Source organism: Moschus berezovskii, chromosome 3, assembly GCF_049115385.1.
Source record: "Moschus berezovskii isolate FMDL1 chromosome 3, NW_MosBer_1.0, whole genome shotgun sequence".
NCBI classification, from domain to species: Eukaryota; Metazoa; Chordata; class Mammalia; order Artiodactyla; family Moschidae; genus Moschus; species Moschus berezovskii.
In genome coordinates this window covers 29,478,604-29,501,245 of record NC_142462.1, presented here as the reverse complement: position 1 = coordinate 29,501,245, position 22,642 = coordinate 29,478,604, and the positions used below count along the sequence as shown (strand labels likewise).

Here is a 22,642-nt window from a genome sequence, read left to right as displayed (position 1 = left end):
CATTCTGTTGTTTTCCTCTATTTCTCCTCACTGTCCACTTGAGAAGGCTTTCTTATCTCTTCTTGCGATTCTTTGGAACTCTGCATTCAGATGGGCATATTGTTCCTTTTCTCCTTTGCCTTTCCCTTTTCTTTTCTCAGCAATTTGTAAGGTGTCAGACAACCATTTTGCCTTTTTGCATTTCTTTTTGGGGCATGATTTGATCACCACCACCTGTACCATGTTACAAACCTCCATCCATAGTTTTTCAGGCATACTTTAAGATCTCATCACTTGAATCTATTAGTCACTTCTACTGTATAATCATAAGGGATTTGATTTAGGTCATACCTGAATGGGCTAGTGGTTTTCCCTACTTTCTTCAAATTTATCTGAATTTTGAAATAAAGAGTTCATGATCTGAAACACAGTCAGCTCCCAGTCTTGTTTTTGCTGACTGTATAGAGCTTCTCCATCTTAGGCTGCAAAGAAGATAATCAATCTGATATTGGCATTGACCATCTGGTGATGTTCATGTGTAGAGTCGTACCTTGTGTTGGAAGAGAGTATTTGTTATGAGCAGTGCGTTCTCTTGGCAAAATTCTGTTATCCTTTGCCCTGTTTCATTTTGTACTCCAAGGCCAAATGGGCCTCTTACTCCAGGTATGTCTTGACATCCTACTTTGCATTCCAATCCCCTATGATGAAGGGACATCTTTTTGGGGTGTTAGTTCTAGAAGGTCTTGTAGGTCTTCATAGAACCATTCAACTTCAGCTTCTTCAGCATTAGTGTTTGGCACATAGACTTGAATTACTATGATATTGAATGGTTTGTCTTAGAAATGAACTGAGATCATTCTTTCATTTTTGAGATTGCACCCAGGTACTGCATTTTGTACTCTTTTGTTGACTATGAGGGCTACTTCATTTCTTCTATGGGATTCTTGTCCAAAGCAGTAGGTATAATGGTCATCTGAATTAAATTCACGCATTCCCGTCCATTTTAGTTCACTGATTTCTAAAATGCTGATGTTCACTCTTGCCATTTCCTGTCTGACCACTTTCAGTTTACCTTGATTCACGGACCTAACCTTCCAGGTTTCTATGCAATATTGTTCTTTACAGCATCAGACTTTACTTTCACCACCAGACGCATCCACAACTGGGTGTCATTTCCACTTTGGCTCAGCCTTTTCATTCCTTCTGGAATTATTTCTCTGCTCTTCTCCAGTAGCATATTGTACATCTGCCAAGCTGGAGGGTTCATCTTTCAGTGTCATATCTTTTTGCCTTTTCATCCTGTTCATGGGGTTCTCAAGGAAAAAATGCTAAGTGGTTTGCCACTCCATTCTCCAGGGCACCATGTTTTGTCAGAACTCTCCAACATGACCTGTCTGTCTTGGGTGTCTCTACAGAGCTTGGCTTATAATACAGTTAAATTTATAACATCCTTTGTTTATTCCACAAAACAGGCAAATAAAGCAGGGGGTATTAATTCCATTTTAAAGATACAAAACTGAAGCTCACCTAAGGCTACTATTTAAGGCCCTGGAGAAGGGAATTAAACCCATTCTAGTATTCTTTTCCTAAAGAATCCCATGGACAGAGGAGAGTGGCAGGCTACAGTCCTTGGGATCACAAAGAGTCAGATATGACTGAGAGACTAACACACACCTGGTGTTCAAGGAATGAATGAAGTAAGTAATGAATTCATCTCTAGGGAAAACTGCATGGATGGAGTAGAATAAGAAGTAAAGATAGAGAGGTCAGTTTTTCAGTCCATTTAGCAATCAATTTGCAGAGAGTAAGCGGATCTGACAGTCACACGCAGTTTATGTTTGGGGGTAGGATGTTGCAGAAGAACCAAAGATGACTATTTTAAAGGAAAACAAGAATGAATAACAGATGAAACATCATCATGGAATAGAAGAGCAATGGTGAGTCATATGGGTGATTAGGCTTTTACTTGAAACGGTTATGGTAAACATTTCAGATACTGGCATATTTGAAAAGCTTTTATAGACTTTAATGTGGTCTTTGAAAACACAGGAGACAGACAAATTAATACAGAAATATAGTTGGTATAAACTAATTTAGGAAGAATTAGAAAATATTATCTCTTTCAATAATTATTAAAGGAATTGTAATATTTAATACCTCTTAATTAAAAAATATCAAAGACTCACTAGAAATTGGATAGTTGATCTGCAAGTGCTGACAATTTTAATATACAGATACTCCAAAATAAGGGCATAGTCTGCAAGGGGTTTTATGAGGTGGAATAATTTGATAAAAATTAGAGGTGGTATGAAGAAAAATATATTAAATCTGTTGTGTCCATGAATATACATGAAAAGTTGTAAATAAAATGTTAGCAAACCAAACCCAATTCTCTATAAAAATGTTAATAAATAGTGTCAATTTGAGAACATGCAAGTATAGTAAGAATGGTTTCAGTTCAGTTCAGTTCAGTTGCTCAGTCGTGTCCGACTCTTTGCGACTCCATGAATCACAGCATGCCAGGCCTCCCTGTCCATCACCAACTCCCGGAGTTCACTCAAACTCATGTCCATAGAGTTGGTGATGCCATCCAGCCATCTCATTCTCTGTCGTCCCTGTCTCCTCCCACCCCCAATCCCTCCCAGCATCAGACTCTTTTCCAGAATGGTTTAGTGATGCATAAATATGTAAATTTATACTCCCACGTTACCAATTAATTGAATCATATCAGTATTTCACAAGGTACAGAGAATATTAACATTGAATTATAAGTTCCTTCTATATAAAAGAATTGAAGAAAATTTTATTAACCTTATCTAAGATGTCACTCAAAAAAGAAAAGAAGAAAATGCCTACAACAGACATCATCCTAAATGGGGAAATTCTGAAAGTATTCCATTTAATTTCAGGAAGAAGATATGTATGCTCTAATTCAGCAAATTTTTGAAGCCATCCATGGCCAGCACAACAAGACAGGGAGAGAAATAACAATTATAAGGATTGAAGATCAGTATCAGTACCATTGTCATTAGCACATGATACAGTTGTTTATACAGAAATCCAAATAAGTCTACAAATAAAATATAGGAAATAGAAAAATTGAAGAATAATGTGGCTGTTTATAAGATCAATAATGTCAAGTCAAATGTGTTTTACATGCCAGCAACAAAAACATTAATAAACAGTTTAAAAGTTTAAGATACTAACACAAACTACAAACCATCTAAGAATAAATGTAACAAAGACTTGCAAGCAAAAAATTTTAAAAATTTAAGGATTTTAAAGAGTAAACCAAAACATCCTATATCCATGGATGAGGAAATAAATAACATCATACATAGGCTTCATGTAACTCCAATTTTTAAAAATATAATGTTTTTTGTGTCTTTATTTTTACTTTTATGGAATATGAGAAATTAAATTCAGTATGTATATAGAAAAGCAAAAGAGAAATAATAGCTAAAATTTTTCATGCTCAATGGGATATAGACTAACTATAAAGCTGTACTATTATAATAGTGTGGTACTGTGCAGAGATGGACACAGTCATGAATAAAATAGAATAGAGTCTAAAAGAAAAATACCCACATACGGAAATTTGATTCATGATAGATCTGAGTGATATTGAGTTATCCAAAACATGGAGATGGATTTATGGATGGAAATTGTTGCACAATAGCTTAAAGGAAGGAAGAAATGAAGTGAGAAAGGGAGAAATGGAAAAAGAGAAAGAGGGAGGGTAGAAGAAGAAGAAAGGTAGTGAAGAAGGAAAAGCATGGGATCCGTTTCTGACACAACCAGTGTAGAATGCTGTGAATATTTCTTGTATAATATAAATTCTCTTCTATGTTAATACTTAATACCATCCTGTCTCACATCGCTACAGACAATTTCTTTGTCAAAAATAGAACTGAAATTTTAAGAGAGTAAATGTGTTCTCTTCTGACCACTGAGGAAACAACTATTTTGTTACACAAAACAAGCTAGAGTGCTAGCCACTTATCTTAAGATGGGTAAATTTCAGTACATTAAAATGAAAATCTTGTTTGTTAAAATACACATTTAAGAAAGTAAAAGAAGAAGCTTTCATCCTGTAGGAAGTATCTGCATAAAACCACAAGTTAAACAAATCCTCAAAAGGATTAAAATTAAGAAAAAGTAAAGAATTTTTGCAAATCAGCAAGAAATAAGGAGTAAAGATGGGGAAGACATTGCACATATGAGGAAACACATGAAATTTTTTAAAAAATGTGACATTACAAGTATTAGAGCAGATGGGCTCAGCACAATTTTTCTAATATTCCTGATAAGTACATAAATTGCTATAACTACTATAAGATGTCAATTGCTAATATCTTGTCAAACTGCAAGACTGATCACCGACCATGTGCATTAGAAAGTATTTCCAAAAATGGATTTTTATAAGAATATAAAATACTCCAAATATCCAATGCAGTAGATTTTAAAAAGCATAAGCACAGAAATGGTATTGAACACAGCAGTAGGTATAAAATAACTTCAACTACTCATGGATGGAAATTCAGCTACTACATGGAGGAATCTTAATAACAGTGCTGTGAATAAAAAGCAAAATACAAACAATGTGTTGTTTATGGCATGTACATGATAACCTGAAATTCAGAATAATGCCCACCTTTGTTAACAAGGGAGGAGGGTCCTATGGGGAAGGAACACAGAATGATATGTAAGTTATTAGAAATGTTCTAATCCCTGGGGTGGACAGCTGGTACATTGTATTGCATATATAATCTAAGCAAACTAACCCAGTGATAATTGGAAGAAAATTTTGGAACGTGTCTAACAAAAGGTAAATATCCACAATATAATACACAATGAAGTACAGGACAATTTTGTGTTCTAAATATCTGTGTTTCCTGTTACTAGGTGGTGATGGTTCAGTTGATTTGTTTACATTACTATTATATTTACACATTTTATATTACATTAACCAAAATTTTAATGATGCTAATTTGAATGAAAATATTACTAATTATTTCTAGTGTTTATAAGAATAAAATACAACTCAGGGGAAAGAGGTACAATGCTTTGATGATGCAATTCACAGAGAGGTCACAGGTCTGTGAGCCTACAAAAATATGTTCAATCAACTAGTAAACAGGTGAATGTGATTTTACAGTAATAGCACTGTGGTTTTTTTTTTTTTTTACTTATTGAAGAAATAGCATAAAGTTGTTTATAAGTAGTGTTTTGGAGTTTCAAGGAAATGGACACTTATATTTTCTATAGTGGGAACCATCCAGAGGGTAATGTGTTGTTGTAGTGGAATATTTCCCTTCTAGAAGGTTAGCTTTCAAAACTGATACACTTGTTCAAATAAATGTATTCAAACAATATTAACTACAATACCTGTTATTTTGTGGCAGTGAAACACTAAAAATACTTTAAATTACATGAAATGACAGTGTTTTTAATCATAGAATGTTATGTTGTGTTAGTTGCTCTGTCGTGTCCAACTCTTTGTGACCCCCATGGACTGTAACCCGCCAGGCTCCATGGAATTCTCTAGGCAAGAATACTGGAGTTGGGTACTTCTCCATGGGATCTTCCCTACACAGAGACTGAACCTGTGTCTCTTGCACTGCAGGCAGATTCTTTACTATCCAAGCCACCAAGGAAGCCCTAGTGTGATAAAATTGACGTATACATTTATATATGTAATCTTAAAGAAAATTTTCTTAGATGACTGCATACAGTCTTCCCTTGATATCCACAGGTGATTGGTTCCAGGACTCTCCAGATAGCAAAGTCCACAGGAGTCCCTTACATAAAGTGGCATTTGTTGACATATGCTTAAATGAACTTTAGGTTACTTATAATACCTAATAAAATGGGAATGCTATGTATATTGTTGTAAAATGCAATATACATGCTGTGTAATAAGTTGTGGTTACCAAATTCAAGTTTCACTTTTGGAAACTTTCTGGATTTTATTTTTAAAGATTTTCAATTCCTGGTTGGTTGAATCCACAGATGCAGAACCTGCAGATAGGAAGAGCCAGTTGTATTGTTACCACCAGGGCTAGAAAACTAAAGAGACACATTCCCAGATATTCTGTCCTGTTTCAAACTTGTTTTTTTTTTTTCAAGAAAATAGGCATGTTTGATTGTATGACTAGATGTATTATTTGTCTTTGTAGTTTTCCCCATGGTAGGTTGCATTAATAAGCATGCTGCATGCAGTAGCAGCAGAAGTGGTGAGCATTTATTGCAACCAACCCAGACATTTTTGTGTGTTCCTGGGTGGTAAAGACCGCCAAGGAGGTCAAAAGAGAGGAGGAAGCCTGGCTTCTATTCGCAGATTCAAAGTCAGAAGGAGACACTGAAAACAGTTGGCTGAAACCTCAGATAATACAGCCTGATCAATTTCTCCCAGTACGGGAGAAGGCAGAAAACTCTCAAAGACATTTTTTACTGAGCTATTAGTCACATTTATATAATTGTTCAAGAGAGAATTGTTGGTCAGTAAAAATTAGTAAATAAAACAAAGTTGTATACATATGTCTAGATAATCTGTATAGTCTAGGTAAACTGCATATCACATATGGGATTGTACCTTAATGAAAATTATTATAATTTGTTAATTTTGTTTTTTCACTTTAGAGTTGTTAAAAGAAAAATATATTATGGAGTATGGAATTTATAATGATAATATTTAAATTAGGACATGTTGATACTTCTATTTCAGAATTTCATTGTAGATAAGGGTTTACTGTTTTTCAACAAAACCTAAATCTTTCATTAGATGAAATGCTAAATATATAAAAATAAAAATGTCCTAATTTTTAAATATCAATCATGTGCTGTAACATGCTTATTTTTCAGGTTAAACTTTTTCCGTGATGTTCCTGATTTCAGAGTGTTAGCCTGCGGTGGAGATGGAACTGTAGGGTGGATTTTGGACTGCATAGGTAATGAAGACACATATTTAATGTGGCTTGGGTGAGAGTGGAAACCTTAAATTCTGCGTATTTCATTTGTTTATTTAACACATCCATGTCTTTGTTAAATAAAATACATAGTGATAACAATTAGACATCTTGAATGTTGCTGGCTTAATTTATTCTGTATTTCAGATTTTTAACAGTCAAAATAATTTACAAATAACTAGAAGTGCTTGTCTTCTCATTCATTTTTTTCATGGAATTTAATAAACCCGCTTCCTTGGTGGCTCAGCTGGTAAAGAATCCACTTGCAATGCAGGAGATCTGGGTTCGATCCCTGAGTTGGGAAGATCCCCTGGGGAAGGGAACAGCTACCCACTCCAGTATTCTGGCCTGGAGAATGCCATGGACTGTATAGTCCATGGGGTTGCAAAGAGTTGGAAACGACTGAGCGACTTTCACAGATACTTCCAGATATGTACTGACGAATTCTTTGTTAAAAATAGATCCTTTCATAAAAAGGAAAGACTTAATTCAAAAGAAGTTTTATTATCTATATGTGTAGAAGCAAAGTTTTATTCAGTCAATGCAGCTGAGAATATTCGACCTTTTCATACCCTCAAAAATATTCAGATTAAAAATGAATACATATTGTCAACACCCTTTTGGTAAGCACCTAACAATTTTAATCTACTAACCTTTTTTTTTAATTTTGAAAAGAAAAGGGAAAATTGTATTTTTTGGCCCTCCAATAAGTAATGTCAGTTATTTTAAGGACAAAACCAGAGTTCAAGAACTACCAAAATTAAGGAGTCCCTTAACAGTTTCTGAGGACTTGTAAGAACTTTAGTGAAAACAGTAGGAATTATTGGTTTTCATTAGCCCCTAAAATCTAAGCTTTCGGTAGTATTCTGTGGCACATCCCTACATAATCCATTCCTTACCCATATGTGGGTAACCACATATGCTTACTCTGAGGGGCTGAGAAGGGAGAAAAATAAAGTAATATATGTTTGCAAGATGTCTTCAGTGACTCAAACAAAAGCATGTGAAATTTCAGTGATATGATCTTTTCTGAACCCAAACACTATGTTATATAAACTTGAGTCTCAAACAAAACCTGGTAATGTCTTCTGTTGTTGACTCTGACACAGAGCAGCACGACCATTGTTAGCATTTCACTAACTTTTAGAATTCGACTCTTTTAAAAATATATTTTTCTTAAAGTATACCTAGACTTGATGTTGCCAAAGGACTTTTCTAAGGAACCTACTTTTCCACTTTAGTGATATCCTTGTGTTGCATATACCGGCACCCTTGAGAATTTCAACGGAGTTAAGTCAAACGTGCTACAATTTTTAACTAAATTAACATATTTAAAAGTCTTTCTTCACATACAAGTCTTAAAAATTCCTGTCACCCTATGAATTATGGTATTTACTTTTTTTATAAATTGCTACAAATGCATATAAGTTAATCAAAATTTATAATTGTATATATCTATAAAATGTGACTTTTTCTGAGTACCCTGTAGAATGCCTTCCATGCCAAGCTGTTTGTGTGTGTGTGTGTGTTTTTAATTGTTGTTCAGTCAGTGATCATTTTTTTTTTTAATTTTTCAATTAAACAGAAAAGGCTAATGTAGTCAAGCATCCTCCAGTGGCTATTCTGCCTCTCGGGACCGGCAATGATCTAGCAAGATGCCTGCGATGGGGAGGAGGTAAATAGATATGACAAACCAACAACAACAACAAAATCTTAAAAAACCGTAATATAGTGCAGGGCACCCTCTTTCAATAAACTAAATTTAGTGTTTCTTCACTGCATGACAGCTTTCATGTGCTTTTAGCAAATGTAATTGCTGTCAGATATGTAATATAATTTTGAGCAATAGTCTGGGGTAGGTAGAGAAACAAATGGTGGACCAAGGGTTAGACTGTGATTGCTAACTATACACTAGATGGCAGGGCAAGTGTCTAACTTTCTCTTTCTCTCGTTTTTGGGTTTCCAACTTAAGAAATGAGGTAAGCATGGGTTAAATTTAAAATAATGTTCGTATTTTTAAAACTCTGACTTGTGTGAATGAATCACAAAGGAAAAATGTTGAAAGGTGAAAGGACAACTTGTCCAGGAATGAGTACAAGATGTAACCAATTTTCTGAGACTCACTTTGCACTACGTGGTATGTTCTGCACTTGGGATAGACAGTTAAGAATAGAAAGAACACAAGATCTGCTTTATAAAGGGCCTTAAATTCTAGAGGAATATGAAGTCATATGTAAATTGTGAGACTTCTTACTGACAAGCAAGATAATAATCAGCATAAGGAATGACCTTACTTAGGAACTGACAAGGTAAAATAGGGAGAACTTGAGGGGTGGTGGTGGTTTAGTCACTAGTCGTGTCCCACTCTTGTGACCCTGTGGACTGTAGATCACCAGGTTTCCCTGTCCATGGGATTCCCAGGCAAGAATATTGGAGTGCCTTGCCATTTCTTTCTCCAGGGAATCTTCTCAACCCAGGAATCAAACCCAGGTCTCCTGCATTGCAGGCAGATTCTTTATGGTCTGAGCTAAGAGAGAAGCCCCAAATAAGTTCAGTTGCTCAGTTGTGACTGACTCTTTGCGACCTCGTGGACTGCAGCACAGCCAGGTTTCCCTGTCCATCACCAACTCCCAGTGCCTACTCAAACTCATGTCCATTGTGTCGGTGATGCCATCCAACCATCTCATCCTCTGCTGTCCCCTTCTCCTCCCACCTTCTTTCCCAGCATCAGGTTCTTTTCAAATGAGTCAGTTCTTAGCATCAGGTGGCCAAAGTATTGGAGCTTCAGCTTCAGCATCAGTCCTTCCAATGAATATTCAGGACTGATTTCCTTTAGGATGGGCTGGTTGGATCTCCTTGCAGTCCAAGGGACTCTCAAGAGTCTTCTCCAATACCACAGTTCAAAAGCACCAATTCTTCGGTACTCAGCTTTCTTTATAGTCCAACTCTCACATCCATACCTGACTAATGGAAAGACCGTAGCTTTGACTAGATGGACCTTTGCTGGCAAAGTAATGTCTCTGCTTTTTACTATGCTGTCGAGGTTGATCATGGCTTTTCTTCCAAGGAATAAGTGTCTTTTAATTTCATGACTGCTATAATCATCTGCAGTGATTTTGGAGCCCATAAAGCCAGTCACTGTTTCCATTGTTTCCCCATCTATTGCCATGAAGTGATGGGACTGGATGCCACGATCTTAGTTTTCTGAATGTTGAGTTTTAAGCCAACTTTTTCACTCTCATCTTTCACTTTCATCAAGAGACTGTTTAGTTCTTTGATTTCTGCCATAAGGATGGTGTCATCTGCATATGTGAAGTTATTGCTATTTCTCCCAGAAATCTTGATTCCAGTCTGTGCTTCATCCAGCCCTGCATTTTGCATGATTTACTCTGCATATAAGTTAAATAAGCAGGGTGACAATATACAGACTTGATGTACTCTTTTCCTGATTTGGAACCAGTCTGTTGTTCCAGGTCGAACCCATGTCTCCTGCATCCCAGGCAGATATTCTACTGTCTGAGCTAAGAGAAAAGCCCAAAATAGGGAGTACTCTAATAGGTGGATAATGACAGAGCCATATAGTATTGAAGGTGTACTTGACCGGCATAAGAAACATCAGGTTTAAAGCCCGAGAGATAGGAAGTCACTTGATAAGTACTGAAGGAACTAAAAAATGGAATACTGTAGATGGAACAGATGAGAAAATGGAGAATATTTCAAGATGAAATCTTAGAATAATTTGAAATGTCATTAATAGGCTAAACTTACCTGAAGATATTGAAGCAAAGAAAACCATATTTGCTAAGAAGCAAGAACTGAATCCTAAATATTTTTAGCATCTAAACCCAGTGAAGTTTGAAACGTGTCTACTAAGACAATGTGAATCAGAAACCCTTGGGGAGCTTGTTAAAGATACAGTGGACTGACCTCACCTCATATATGTTGAATTGGAATCTCTAGGGATGAAACTGCACAGGTGATTTCCTTTTTAAGCAAACTCCCTAAGTAACTTGATTCACAGAAAAATTTGAGAACAGTTGTTCCATTTGTACCTGGATAACATGGACTCTACAATGTGTATATGTATTTGTATATATGACAGAGTTTGAAACCAAGTTAAAAACATGGAATATATTTGTGATTTTCAATTAGGATATAACAATAAAAGAATATTCTAAAATGATGAGTTAAATTGTATAGAATCTAAAGATAGATAGATAGAATGAACCACTGCTTATGAGATGCTCATATATTCCAGTGTTACTATTTGTATATTGATTAAAAAGAAGAGACTTGTTCATGTGGCTTCTTATATATTCTCAAAAGTATTTTTGGTGTTTGAAAATTAATAACTTTATTTGGTTCCAAACTGGCAAATGACTTAAATCTCAAAATTGATTATAGAAGTTCCAGATTTTCCTCTAATTATTTCCTTATAAAACAGTTTTAAAGATATTATTATCAGTGGACAGAGACAGGTGGATTATAGTATTTGTTAGAGTGTATATTGATGATGAACTCTTTGTATCCAGTATATGTTGGTACTGTTCAGGTTGCTAAATAGTGAATGAGAAATAAAGGGCTTTTACTTTTTGAGAATTATATTTTTATTAAGTATCCAGGCAATAGATCAGTGAATAGTGAAATATATAATTACAAAATAAGGTCAAGATTATAAAAGAATCGGGATGTATTTTTAGAGAATAATAGAGGGAAACTCCCCTGGAGGAGGACATGGCAACTCACTTCAGTATTCTTGCTTGGAGAATCCCATGGACAGAAGAGCCTGTTGGGCTATCGTCCATAGGGTTGCAAAGAGTCGAACATGATTGAGGCAACTTAGCACAGCAAGGCACAGAGGGAAACTGTTCAGCTATACAGTCAAGAAGATGTCCTTTCAGAAGTAACCTTTAAGCTGGGTTTAAAATATGCAGAAAAAGAAAGAGCTCTCTGTATTGAAAGGAACAAAGGAAGAGTGATGATGTAACTCTAAGGGTTTGTTGGGTGATGGGTAGGTATGGCCTCAGGAGGGGGTTGGGAATAGTATGATGTTGGAGAGAGAAGTAGGAGCAGAGTATGTAGGTCTTAGTGGTCATGGTAAAAAATTTATGTTATTGAAGCACATAGCAAAACTTTGGAAGAGTTTCAAAAGCAGAGTGACACAATGACATTTACGTTTTCAAAATAACTTAATTTTGGGACATAAAAAATGCTAAAAAAAATGTGGAGCTGTGGGGAAGCATAGTTTTAGAGACCAGAACTTTTATTACCACTGAAATTAGAGGAAAACAGACCAGGCTAGGGCAGTGGTCATGCTAATGAAACAAGTGGGCACACTGACATTTTCAGGGATAGGCTGATACAGCTTGCCCATCGGCACTGCACAATGCTCAAGATGAGCTGTTAGGAAAATGAGGGTGCCATTTGATAGAGTTTACTAATAAAGACACACACTCTGAAGTGCTGTGAATTATTTCTTGTCAGGTGTTTAACTTTGAACAAGTTGCTTAAAAGTGTGCTTCAGATTCTTCATCAGAACTTCAGATTCTTCATCAGAACTTGAGGAAAATAGTTGGAGGTGGCACTAGTGGTAAAGAACCCGCTTACCAGTGCGGGAGACAGAAGAGACATGGGTTTGACCCCTGAATTTGGAAGATCTCCTGGAGAAGGGTATGACAACTCATTCCGTTATTCTTGCCTGGAGAATCCCATGGACAGAGGAGCCTGGCGGGCTATGGCCCATAGGATCTCAAAGAGTCAGACATAACTGAGCAACTAAGAACCCTACCTTGTGGGTTCTTACACCCCAGATATCAAGTTATTTGCCCAGTGTCTGAGCCCTTCTTATAATTATACTAATTATCATTATACTTAACATTTGGGAAAGAAATTACTTTATTCGACTAATAATCATTTGGTTCACTTAATGTCACTGGAATCTATTGAATGGAAGTTTAATTTTTATAAATGTATTGCAAATTTTGGAAAATATAACATGTACAAATGTAGGACTTCTTAGGGCATTTGAAAAAATACTTTATTTTCATTTCCTTTGCAGTTTTTTCTGGCAATAATTAATCCCTCAAACAAAATTCTGAAAATTATTGCAAAAAAAAAATACTGTGAAGAGTAAGGGAGTAAGAGGTTTAGATGGAACATACTTAATATTTTCTTCATGTGATCTTAAATTTGTAAAAATGACTTTTTAGATAGATTCAGTTATTATGATAACATCATATCATTAGGTGGAAGATAAATACTAATTATGTTTACATTTGATTTCTTAGCCTAGAGTGATTATAGGCTTTAAATCAAAATAATAGAAACAAAGTAGCATCATTCTCTTATAGAGCAAGCTTTTGTTTGCTTATTAGTAAGTTTATCTTTTTTAAAAAATATAATCTTACTGAGCTCAGCAATGCTATTTATAGTTATGAATCATTATTTAACACACAGATAAATACAAACATGTAGGGCATAGATACCTGTTAAGTGGAGAACAACAATTTGGAATTTTTCACCTTTGTGAATTAATACTGAACTTCACATATGATTCTCAAAATAGATTTATTGCCTCTCTCTTTCCATTTTAACTTGTCTAGAAGACTGATTGATACCAGCCTTTTTCACATGTATGTTAGTCGCTCGGTCATGTCCAACTCTTTGCAACCCAGTTTACTGTAGCCTTCCAGGCTTCTCTGTCCATGTAATTCTCCAGTCAGGAATACTAGAGTGTGTTGCTATTTCTTTATCCAGGGTATCTTCCAAACTCAGGGATCAAACCCAGGTCTCCTGCATTGCAGGCAGATTCTTTACCATCTGATCCACCAGGGAAGCCCAGCCTTTTTCATACTTACCCATAAAAACTGTGAGAACATGCCCAGTGCTAAAGAATTTAAGTTGATTGACCCTACTTAATCTCACTTTATTAATACTTTCATTAAATTAAATTCTGTTGTGTTCTTTTCTCATCAGTTCCATTCCTCCATTTTTCCAGTGTTATGTTGGACAATGCTTCTATTAACATAAACTGTAGCTGAAAAGAAACTCAATGTTTAAAGCATTATAATTTCTTATATTTCTGCTGAGTGTGTGTATATTTTCATACTATATTATACAATATTAGTTTAATATATGTATATTATTTATATCTAAAACCATCAAACTTATTTTCAAATAAGAGTAGAATTTGGAAAATATATGAATATAAACTCCTTTATTCCATTCAATGTGGGGTGTATATATATATATATAATTGGGAGTTTTAAAAGAAATTTAAAAAGGAAATAAATATTGAGAATGAGCATGGAACTATTAAGAAGATCTGAAAAAATAAATTCGCTTAATTTTTGTAGCCTTGCAGTTGAAACAATTCAGTATTTTATCACTGAGTACTATTCTATGCATTTTATATATGTTCATCAATTTTGAATTATGCTATAAATATGATACGGAATCTATTATTTCTTTTAATGTTTATGTCAGTGTAATCACTGTTCATTGTACTCTTTGCTGTGTATATTGAATAGTGCATAATTAGTTTTTTAGACCTGCATATGATAAGAGATGTAGGTTCCAGGATGAATATTCCTGATTTCAGGTTAATAGATAATCCTCTAATAGTTAATTCAACAAATATACCATAAATATAATTTATTGTCTTTAGAGAATGTTGGCATATTATGGTACCTATTCTTTTTTCTTTTAATCCAATTCAATTTTTTTTAAGTTTAAGTATATTAACACCTCTAATGAGGACTCATAGCCTCTGGCATATACTTATTCAACAGATAAATTATTAAAATATAAACCTGAGTTGGACACAGAAAAACACCTATGAAAATATAGTTCCAACTCAAAACATCATTTCAAGAATCTGTGTGTATAGAGTTAGAGAAAGATACATTATTTAATTTAGTATAACATTTCACATCCTAATGTCATCATCAGTACTGTTGTTGACAACTTTCTACTCTTTTGCCTCATAGACTAAGACCTTTTATACATTTTCTCTTTTTCCCTCACTTCATTCTCACACCAAAGCTAAGTTTTTATGGAGAAAGAAGCTATTTAGAATGTTAAAAGCTGCACTTCAGTAAATAACACATCCAGGAATAGGTCACAGCCCTAATTAACTATAATGTTAGATAACTAAAGGTACGTTTAAGAGAAAATATAATATTAAGCAATAACTTTCAGGCCATGGTTACTATCTATAGTAGATTTATTTAAAAATGGATTTGTTGAGCATTACTGGAGGGTACACCTGGGAAAAGGAACGTCTAAGGAGAAAGATGTAAATAATTATAGTGCAGTATACTAGTTCCATGGTATGGCTGGTTTTGAGAACTTAGTGCTATGGTCCTGTATAGAATCTATTTTTGGGAGGGTGGCGTCTGGGAAAAAGTATTATCAAATGTAAAGCCTGCAGAGAGAGTAGAAGCAAAGGACAAGTTCAACATGGCAGCAAGAAATTTATTTTAGCAAGTGGGTTGGAGGGTGTCATCTTTGGGAGGGAGAATTCACAGGAGGACGGTACCCAAACAGATCATCAATTCCATTTTGAATATATTGATAAAAAGTTTTGTGAGGGGTATGCAGTGGCTATACTGAGAATTTGTACCACAGGAGAGAAATATGAGTTGCAAATTAAAGCTACAGATAAAATATTGATATGAGTATAATAAGATTGGTCTTAACTCTTCAACTTGCATTAAATTTGCTTTGAAATGCATTATTTAGCTTTAGAATGATACAAACATTCACACACTTAAATACATATAAGTAATAGCTTTCATTGTTTCGTTATATTTTTCTCAAGATAATTTTTTTTTCATTAGGTTATGAAGGTGAGAATTTGATGAAAATATTAAAAGACATTGAAAACAGCACAGAAATCATGTTGGACAGGTGGAAGTTTGAAGTCATACCTAATGACAAAGATGAGAAGGGAGACCCAGTGCCTTACAGTATCATCAATAATTATTTTTCCATTGGCGTGGTAAGATTTTCCACTAAATGTTCTTTTTTTTTTTTAACCAGTTCTGCATAATCACTGACATAAACTCTTATTTATGAAGATTTACTTTTTATAAGTAATTTATTTTACCTTTGTGTCAGCAAAAACCTCTTCCAATGGGTAATCTGAATTTATTTAAAATAAGAGAATCAGTGATAGATTTTTCATGTGCTAAACAAAGGAAAGAAACTATATGTAATTGTTTGATCATTTTTTAGTAAAATTAAGCTTAGAATGGTTTATAAGGTTTATAAAATGGTTTATAAGTTTATAAGTTTCACATTACTAAAAGTGTGACAAGAATGCATCAAATGTTATCTTATTTTGAAATCTATATTACAATATCACAACATATTAGTTTTCTATTTACAGACATTATTTAAAAAATTATGATTTAAAGTCTAAGAAAAATGCTGTTAGTATTCTCAAGTGGTTAATTAGTCAAAAAACTAATTTTTATCTAATTTCTTGAAAAATTTGAGACTGAAAATATCATTTGGCAATTTAGAGTTATTGAAATTTCAATCCCTAAGGAATTAATAAATTTAACAGTGATTTTACATGTATTTATATAAATATATTACCCAGAATTATGAAGTCTTAAAATAAATGTCTACAGCATTACATTTTATTGAACATATTCACCCAATATTAATCTATGTCATGTCTCATTTCTCTCTTATGGATGTGCATGTACACACACACACTCACACACACACAAACACAAATAGCAAACTATAGAAAGTATTAGTTGAGTCCATGAACTTAGGAGTCAAGCTACCTTGGTAAGAATTCTTTAACAGTTTTTTTCTCAGTGTCCATCAATTTACCTGTGTCATGATGGTTATTATTTTCTCCCTCATAGTTTCAAATTATGCGATTATACATGTAAAGAGCCTCATATAATGACGCATAATGAAGGCTAAGTATACAATTGTTACTACAGTATGATGATAATTTATTTCAAGAAAAATGTAATGCATTTGATCTATAAAAATCTTGTTTATATTTGATATGAATGTGAATAGCAATATTTTAACAGCTTTAATGACCTAATTCACTCATTTTAAGTAAACCTTTAATGATTTTAATAAGTCTGTCTCATTTTAAAATGTTTTTATCACCATGGCAAGAATCGTCATGCCCACATGTAGTCAATTCTGATTCCTTACCCAAGCTCCAAAGAACAACTAATCTTTCTACCTGTAAGATTTGCCTTTTTTGGATAGTTCATATGAAAGAAATAATACAAAATATAGTCATTTGCATTTGGTTTATTTCACTTCACATAATGTTTTGAGGTTCACTTATATGAACTACATGATTGTTTGTCTCTTCACAAATTGATGTAGATTTAGATTGTTTCCAGTCTTTGGATATTATGAATAATGTTACTCTTTTAAGTCCCTGTAATTAATTTTTTTAAATTTTGGTTAGTATACTTTTTAACTCAAGGATTTCTATTTGGTTATTTTTTTTATTTCTAGGCATTTAATTGGCATTTTTATTATTTAAGCATAGTTTACATTAGTTCTTTGGTGTATTTATAATACATCATAATTTGATATAATACATCAAAATACATATAATACTGTTTTGAAGTCTGTCTGCTAAGTCCAACATCTAGAATCCGTCAGAGACATTGTTTGCTTTTTTCCAAAGTATGTGTTACACTTTCCCATTCCTCTGCGTTCTGTGAATATTTGGTTGGAAACTAGAGATTATAACATATTGTAGCAGCTGTGGATTTGTATTCTCCCACAGGGGTTTTGGTTGTTGCTGTGTTTGTTTAAGGAGTTCCCAGAACTAATTTTATGGAGCCGTTCTCCCTTCTAGTGTATGGCTGATGCCTCTGAACTTTTGTTTTTCCTTTTGCTTTTATATTAACACTGGCTTCTGGGCATTGTTCCTCTGTCAGTATGACTGACCAAAGTTTGTGTTTAAACCCCTTGAGACAGTGGGTTTTCATCCCTTTGCTGCTGTATCTATATGTTCATCGGGGAACACATACAAACTTAAGGCAGTTATTAATCGAATTCAGCTTTTAATATCTGTTGGCTCTTTTATGTCTTGTGCTCACATACAAGGCCTCTGACTTAGCCAAGGATGTGTACATGACTAGGGCCTGCGTTAGTCTGTCCTGCACATATATACAACCATGCATATAGTGTTTCAGACAGCAAGGAATATTTGGCAACTTATCGAGGCCCATGGGGCTTCCCTGGTGGCTTAGATGGTAAAGAATCCGCCTTCAATGCAGGAGACCTGGGTTCAATCCCTGGGTTGGGAAGATCCCCTGGAGAAGGGCATGGCAATCACTCCTGTGTTCTTGCCTGGAGAATTCCACAGACGGAGGAGCCTGGCAGGCTACAGTCATAGGTTCGCACAGAGTCGGACATGACTGAACCAACTAAGCAGCAGCAGCATTGAGGCCTGTTATGACTGTATCATTCCCAAAATCTCCTATTGAAAATATGGCTAGTTGCCTGGTTAGCTGCTTGCCTTTATCAGTTTTGCAAACTTAGGCAAGCGCTCGCTACATTTGCCACTGAAATGACTATTATTTTAGATAACTCTCTGGGTAATGGAATTCCTCTAGCTTCCACTCCATGCTAGCTCCCCCGACAGTAAAGTTGCTTGCTTTCTTAGTGTGCCCAACCCTGCTAGAACTATAGCACTGATGGAACTGAAGTGTGAGGTAGCAGCTCAAGATTGAAACATCACAGATTGCCAGCGTTCTTATCTTAGGTTCAGTAGTGGTTTTTTTTTTTTTTTGTAAACAGTTGTCAGTTTGTTATATGCCTCTGATGAGTTTTCAGTGGTCTTCAACAGAAATTATTTCTGTTCCATCACAGGAGACATTTGGCAATGTTTGGACATACATTTGCTTGTCATGGGTGAGAGAGTATTGCTCTTGCCAGCTAATGGGTAGAGGATAGGAATGCTGCTAAACATTATCATTTCATAGAATAGCCCCCCAAATGCACAAGAAAGAACCACATAGTTCAATATGCCAATGCAGCTGAGTCTGAGAAACTTTGATATTAAGAAACAAATATTAATTACAAAACTCAAGATGTTGGAAAACGGAAAATAGCTAAAACCTAAAGAAATGAGAAGGAAAAACTGTAATAGAAATCACAGGACATATAGCAAAGAATAACAAGAGAAAAAAAAGAGTATGTTAATGAAATAAAACTTGATTATTGGAAATAATCAAATCTACTGCAAAACTGATGTTTTAAAAATATTGTAAAGATGCAAATAATACAGAATGATAAAGACCAAAAATGCCTCTCCATAAAGACAAAAAGTAATATCCTAACTGAAAATATATTAGGACTAAATTAGGGAGTGTAGCAAAGTTACTAAATATAAAATAAATTTATTCAACAGTATTCCATTATATAAGCAATAACCAACACATGTACAAAAACAGCAAGCAAAAATGGGAAGTATCTAGAAATTTATAAAGAATATACAAAACCTACAAATAGAAATGTTAAAACTCTACAAGACATAAAAGTTGAGAATAGAGATAGTTTCTATTCTTAGATGAGATAGCTTAATATTGCACTTTAATGTATACCTTTAACCCTATAACTAATCAAAATTAAAGTTGGATTTATATGAAAAATTTTTTTCCAAAATATATGTAACAAAGTAGCTGATTACATCTTAATAAGAAGAAAGAACTATTTAACCAAATTAGACATGCTACAAATGAATTGGATAATTATAATAAAATAGTGTAATGAATGAGTAAATGAAGAGCTCAATGGAAAAGCAGAGAGACACATACAGAAACTTGACAGAATGCATGTAGCCTGAAATCTCATTGGAAAAATGGTGCTCAGTTGATATGTGTTCAAATACTAGCTTCCTAGGGAGAGGAAATTTTGCTAGAACTCTGTCTCACATTACATAGGCAATTGCTAGAAATCGTGAAGTACTAAAGTTGAAATGCAAGGTTTAGGGCCTAATAAAAGTATAAAATAATGTGCAATGGCACTCATTTATGATTTTAAGGTAGCACAGAACTAAGCAAGGCAGCTTTTGATTGTTTTCTTTCGAAGAGTGCTGTTCTATTTAACTTGCAGCCTCTTTCAGTGAGTATGGCATGGGAAAGAGAGGTGTGAAAAGAGGGAAAGCATTCTTGCCTGAAATACCTGCGTCTGTCCCAGCGAGACGGAGGATCAACACTCAGTGTCAAATCAGACCAGTAGATCTTATAGAGTTCAAGTTCTGGCTGTCACTCCGTGAGTTCTGTTTATCAGCTTATGATAACAGACAACCTCTGCCCCCGACAACAAAAAGAAATGAATCATGTACCTCAAGTTATCACTGAGTATGTAATAAACAGTTGAATTGGAACAGTGAAGGTATAAGGGAGACATTTCAATTTTTTTGCTATCACCAACACGAGAAAGCTTAAGATGGCACATAATTTGTACTTGAAATTATCTCTAGGAACCCTCCTACCTCCTAATTATAAGATATTCTCAAAACTTGACTGTCAATGTTGTTTTCTTTATTTTGATGGTTGCCTTTCATATGCTGACTGTAAGTACTTTACAGTTTACATAAAATTTTGCTTCATATTTTCAGAAAATCCGTGAGTTAGAAATATACAAATATAATCTTCATATACAGCATGATTTAACCTTTGTATTAGAGTGGGTTTTGGCACAACCTCAAAAATTAGTGGCCTGACGAGTGAAGATCAGTTCTTCCTCCACATGTAAGACAGAGGAGTTGGCTTTTTCGGAGAGGCTCTGTTCTAGTTGGTCATTGACCCAGGCTTTCTGTCTTATGGCTCTACCCTCCTCTAGATACGTAGAGTCCTCTCTATTCAACAATTGGGTGATAAAAGAGAGTGAAATATTGGCATTTGTGAATGTTTTTCTTTTTAAATGGACCAGGCCTGGAAGATGTTCAGCTTATAACCCATTGGCCATATCCTAATCAATTAGTTACACCTAATTTTAAGGACAGGCTTCCCAGGTGGCACTGCTGCTGCTAAGTTGCTTCAGTCGTGTCCAACTCTGTGCGACCCCATAGATGGCAGCCCACCAGGCTCCCCCGTCCCTGGGATTTTCCAGGCAAGAACACTGGAGTGGGTTTCCACTTCCTTCTCCAATGCATGAAAGTGAAACATGAAAGTGAAGTCACTCATTCGTGTCCGACTCTGTGACTCCATGGACTGCAGTCTATCAGGGTCCTCCGTCCAGGATTTTCCAGGCAAGACTACTGGAGTGGGGTGCCATTGCCTTCTCCGCCCAGGTGGCACTAGTGATAAAGAACTCACCTGCCTGTGCAGGTTAGATGTAAGAAACGCGTGTTCGATCCCTGGGTTGAAAAGATCCCCTGGAGGAGGGCACAGGAACCCACTCCAGAATTCTTGCCTGGAGAATCCCATGGAAAGAGGAGCCTGGTGGGTTATAGTCCATTGGTTTGCACAGAGTTGGACATAAGTGAAGCAACTTAGCATGCACACAATTGTTCGGAAAGGAATTCTGTATGCCCAAGACGCAAAGGGGAAATTGGTAAATAACTAGCCAGTTTCTAATTTTTTCTTTGTAATGCCTTTTACTTTTAGCCAGAAGAGTGGAAATAATTCTGAAATCACAGTTAACTCTAAAAATAGGTATTCATCTACAGTGGTGAGCCTTAAATAAAAGCTTATTTATTAATTATCTTCTTGTGCTAGATACAGTTTGACGATTGGCAGTGAACAGAATAGAAGTCTATGTAATCACTAAACTTACAATATTGTGAGTTGAGACAGAATTGTCATGAGAGACTTAGCATCTGGGTATCAGAAATATAGATGATGGAAATTAATAAGAAAAACTGATAGTTGCTACCTTTTAGTCTGACTTTGTACTTTAATGACTATAGATAATCTCAGAACTTACAATTAGAAAATTTTTCATCCACCGGATCAACATCAAATTCATATATGCCATTAGTTTCACCCTTTTTGATTCTTCATTTGCTTATAAACAAAAAAGTAATTTTTTTCTTTTTTTTTCAGTCAGACCCTGGAGTTGTAGAAATGAATAAAAGAGACAGATCAACTAATAATTAAAATCTGGAGCTTAATAGAATTATTAAAAAATGCACAAATATAACTTTTTGGGGAAAATTGTGATATATTCTGTGAAAGACAACAAAAGTTGCCGAGAGCTAGAATAAGGGACAAATTTAGTTCTCGTCGTCAAAGAAGGACAGTATAAACAAGATGCATTTAAGAGAGGATCTAAGGAATACATGTAAGTCAGGTGGACACCAAAGAGATGGAACGTGCATACCAAGCAGGTATAACTGTATGCGAAGAGCCCGAGGAGAGAAATGGCCTGGTGTGTTCTGAACTACAAGGTCAGTGTGCCTGGAACATAGAGAGAAGCTGGGAATGCATAACAAAAAAGAAAATAACAGAATTGGCTGCTCCTGTGTCTTAAAGATGCTTTGAAGCCAAGATGTGGTCATTGTTTTTTAAGACAGGCCATTGAATACAATCAGGAAATGAAGTAGTCCAATTTATGTATAGCAGAAGGTCTTCTACTAGATGTGAAGTTAGACGTTAATAGAAAGGTAAAACAAGTGTCATAAAAATGATCCATATAGCTTTGGATATTCTTTTTAACCTAAAATCTATAAATATAATTGAATT

The 22,642-nt window shown here is 34.9% G+C and overlaps 1 protein-coding gene across 1 annotated transcript in view; it reads left to right on the top strand.

Moving 5' to 3' along the window:
* DGKB (diacylglycerol kinase beta) overlaps positions 1–22,642 on the top strand; it is an 898,781-nt gene that overhangs the window by 368,240 nt on the left and 507,899 nt on the right. Inside the window, exons 18-20 of the mRNA XM_088833532.1 lie at positions 6,844–6,929; positions 8,533–8,622; positions 15,788–15,948. Of these exons, the coding sequence (XP_088689658.1) occupies positions 6,844–6,929; positions 8,533–8,622; positions 15,788–15,948 (337 nt within the window). The remainder of the gene's footprint in view (positions 1–6,843; positions 6,930–8,532; positions 8,623–15,787; positions 15,949–22,642) is intronic.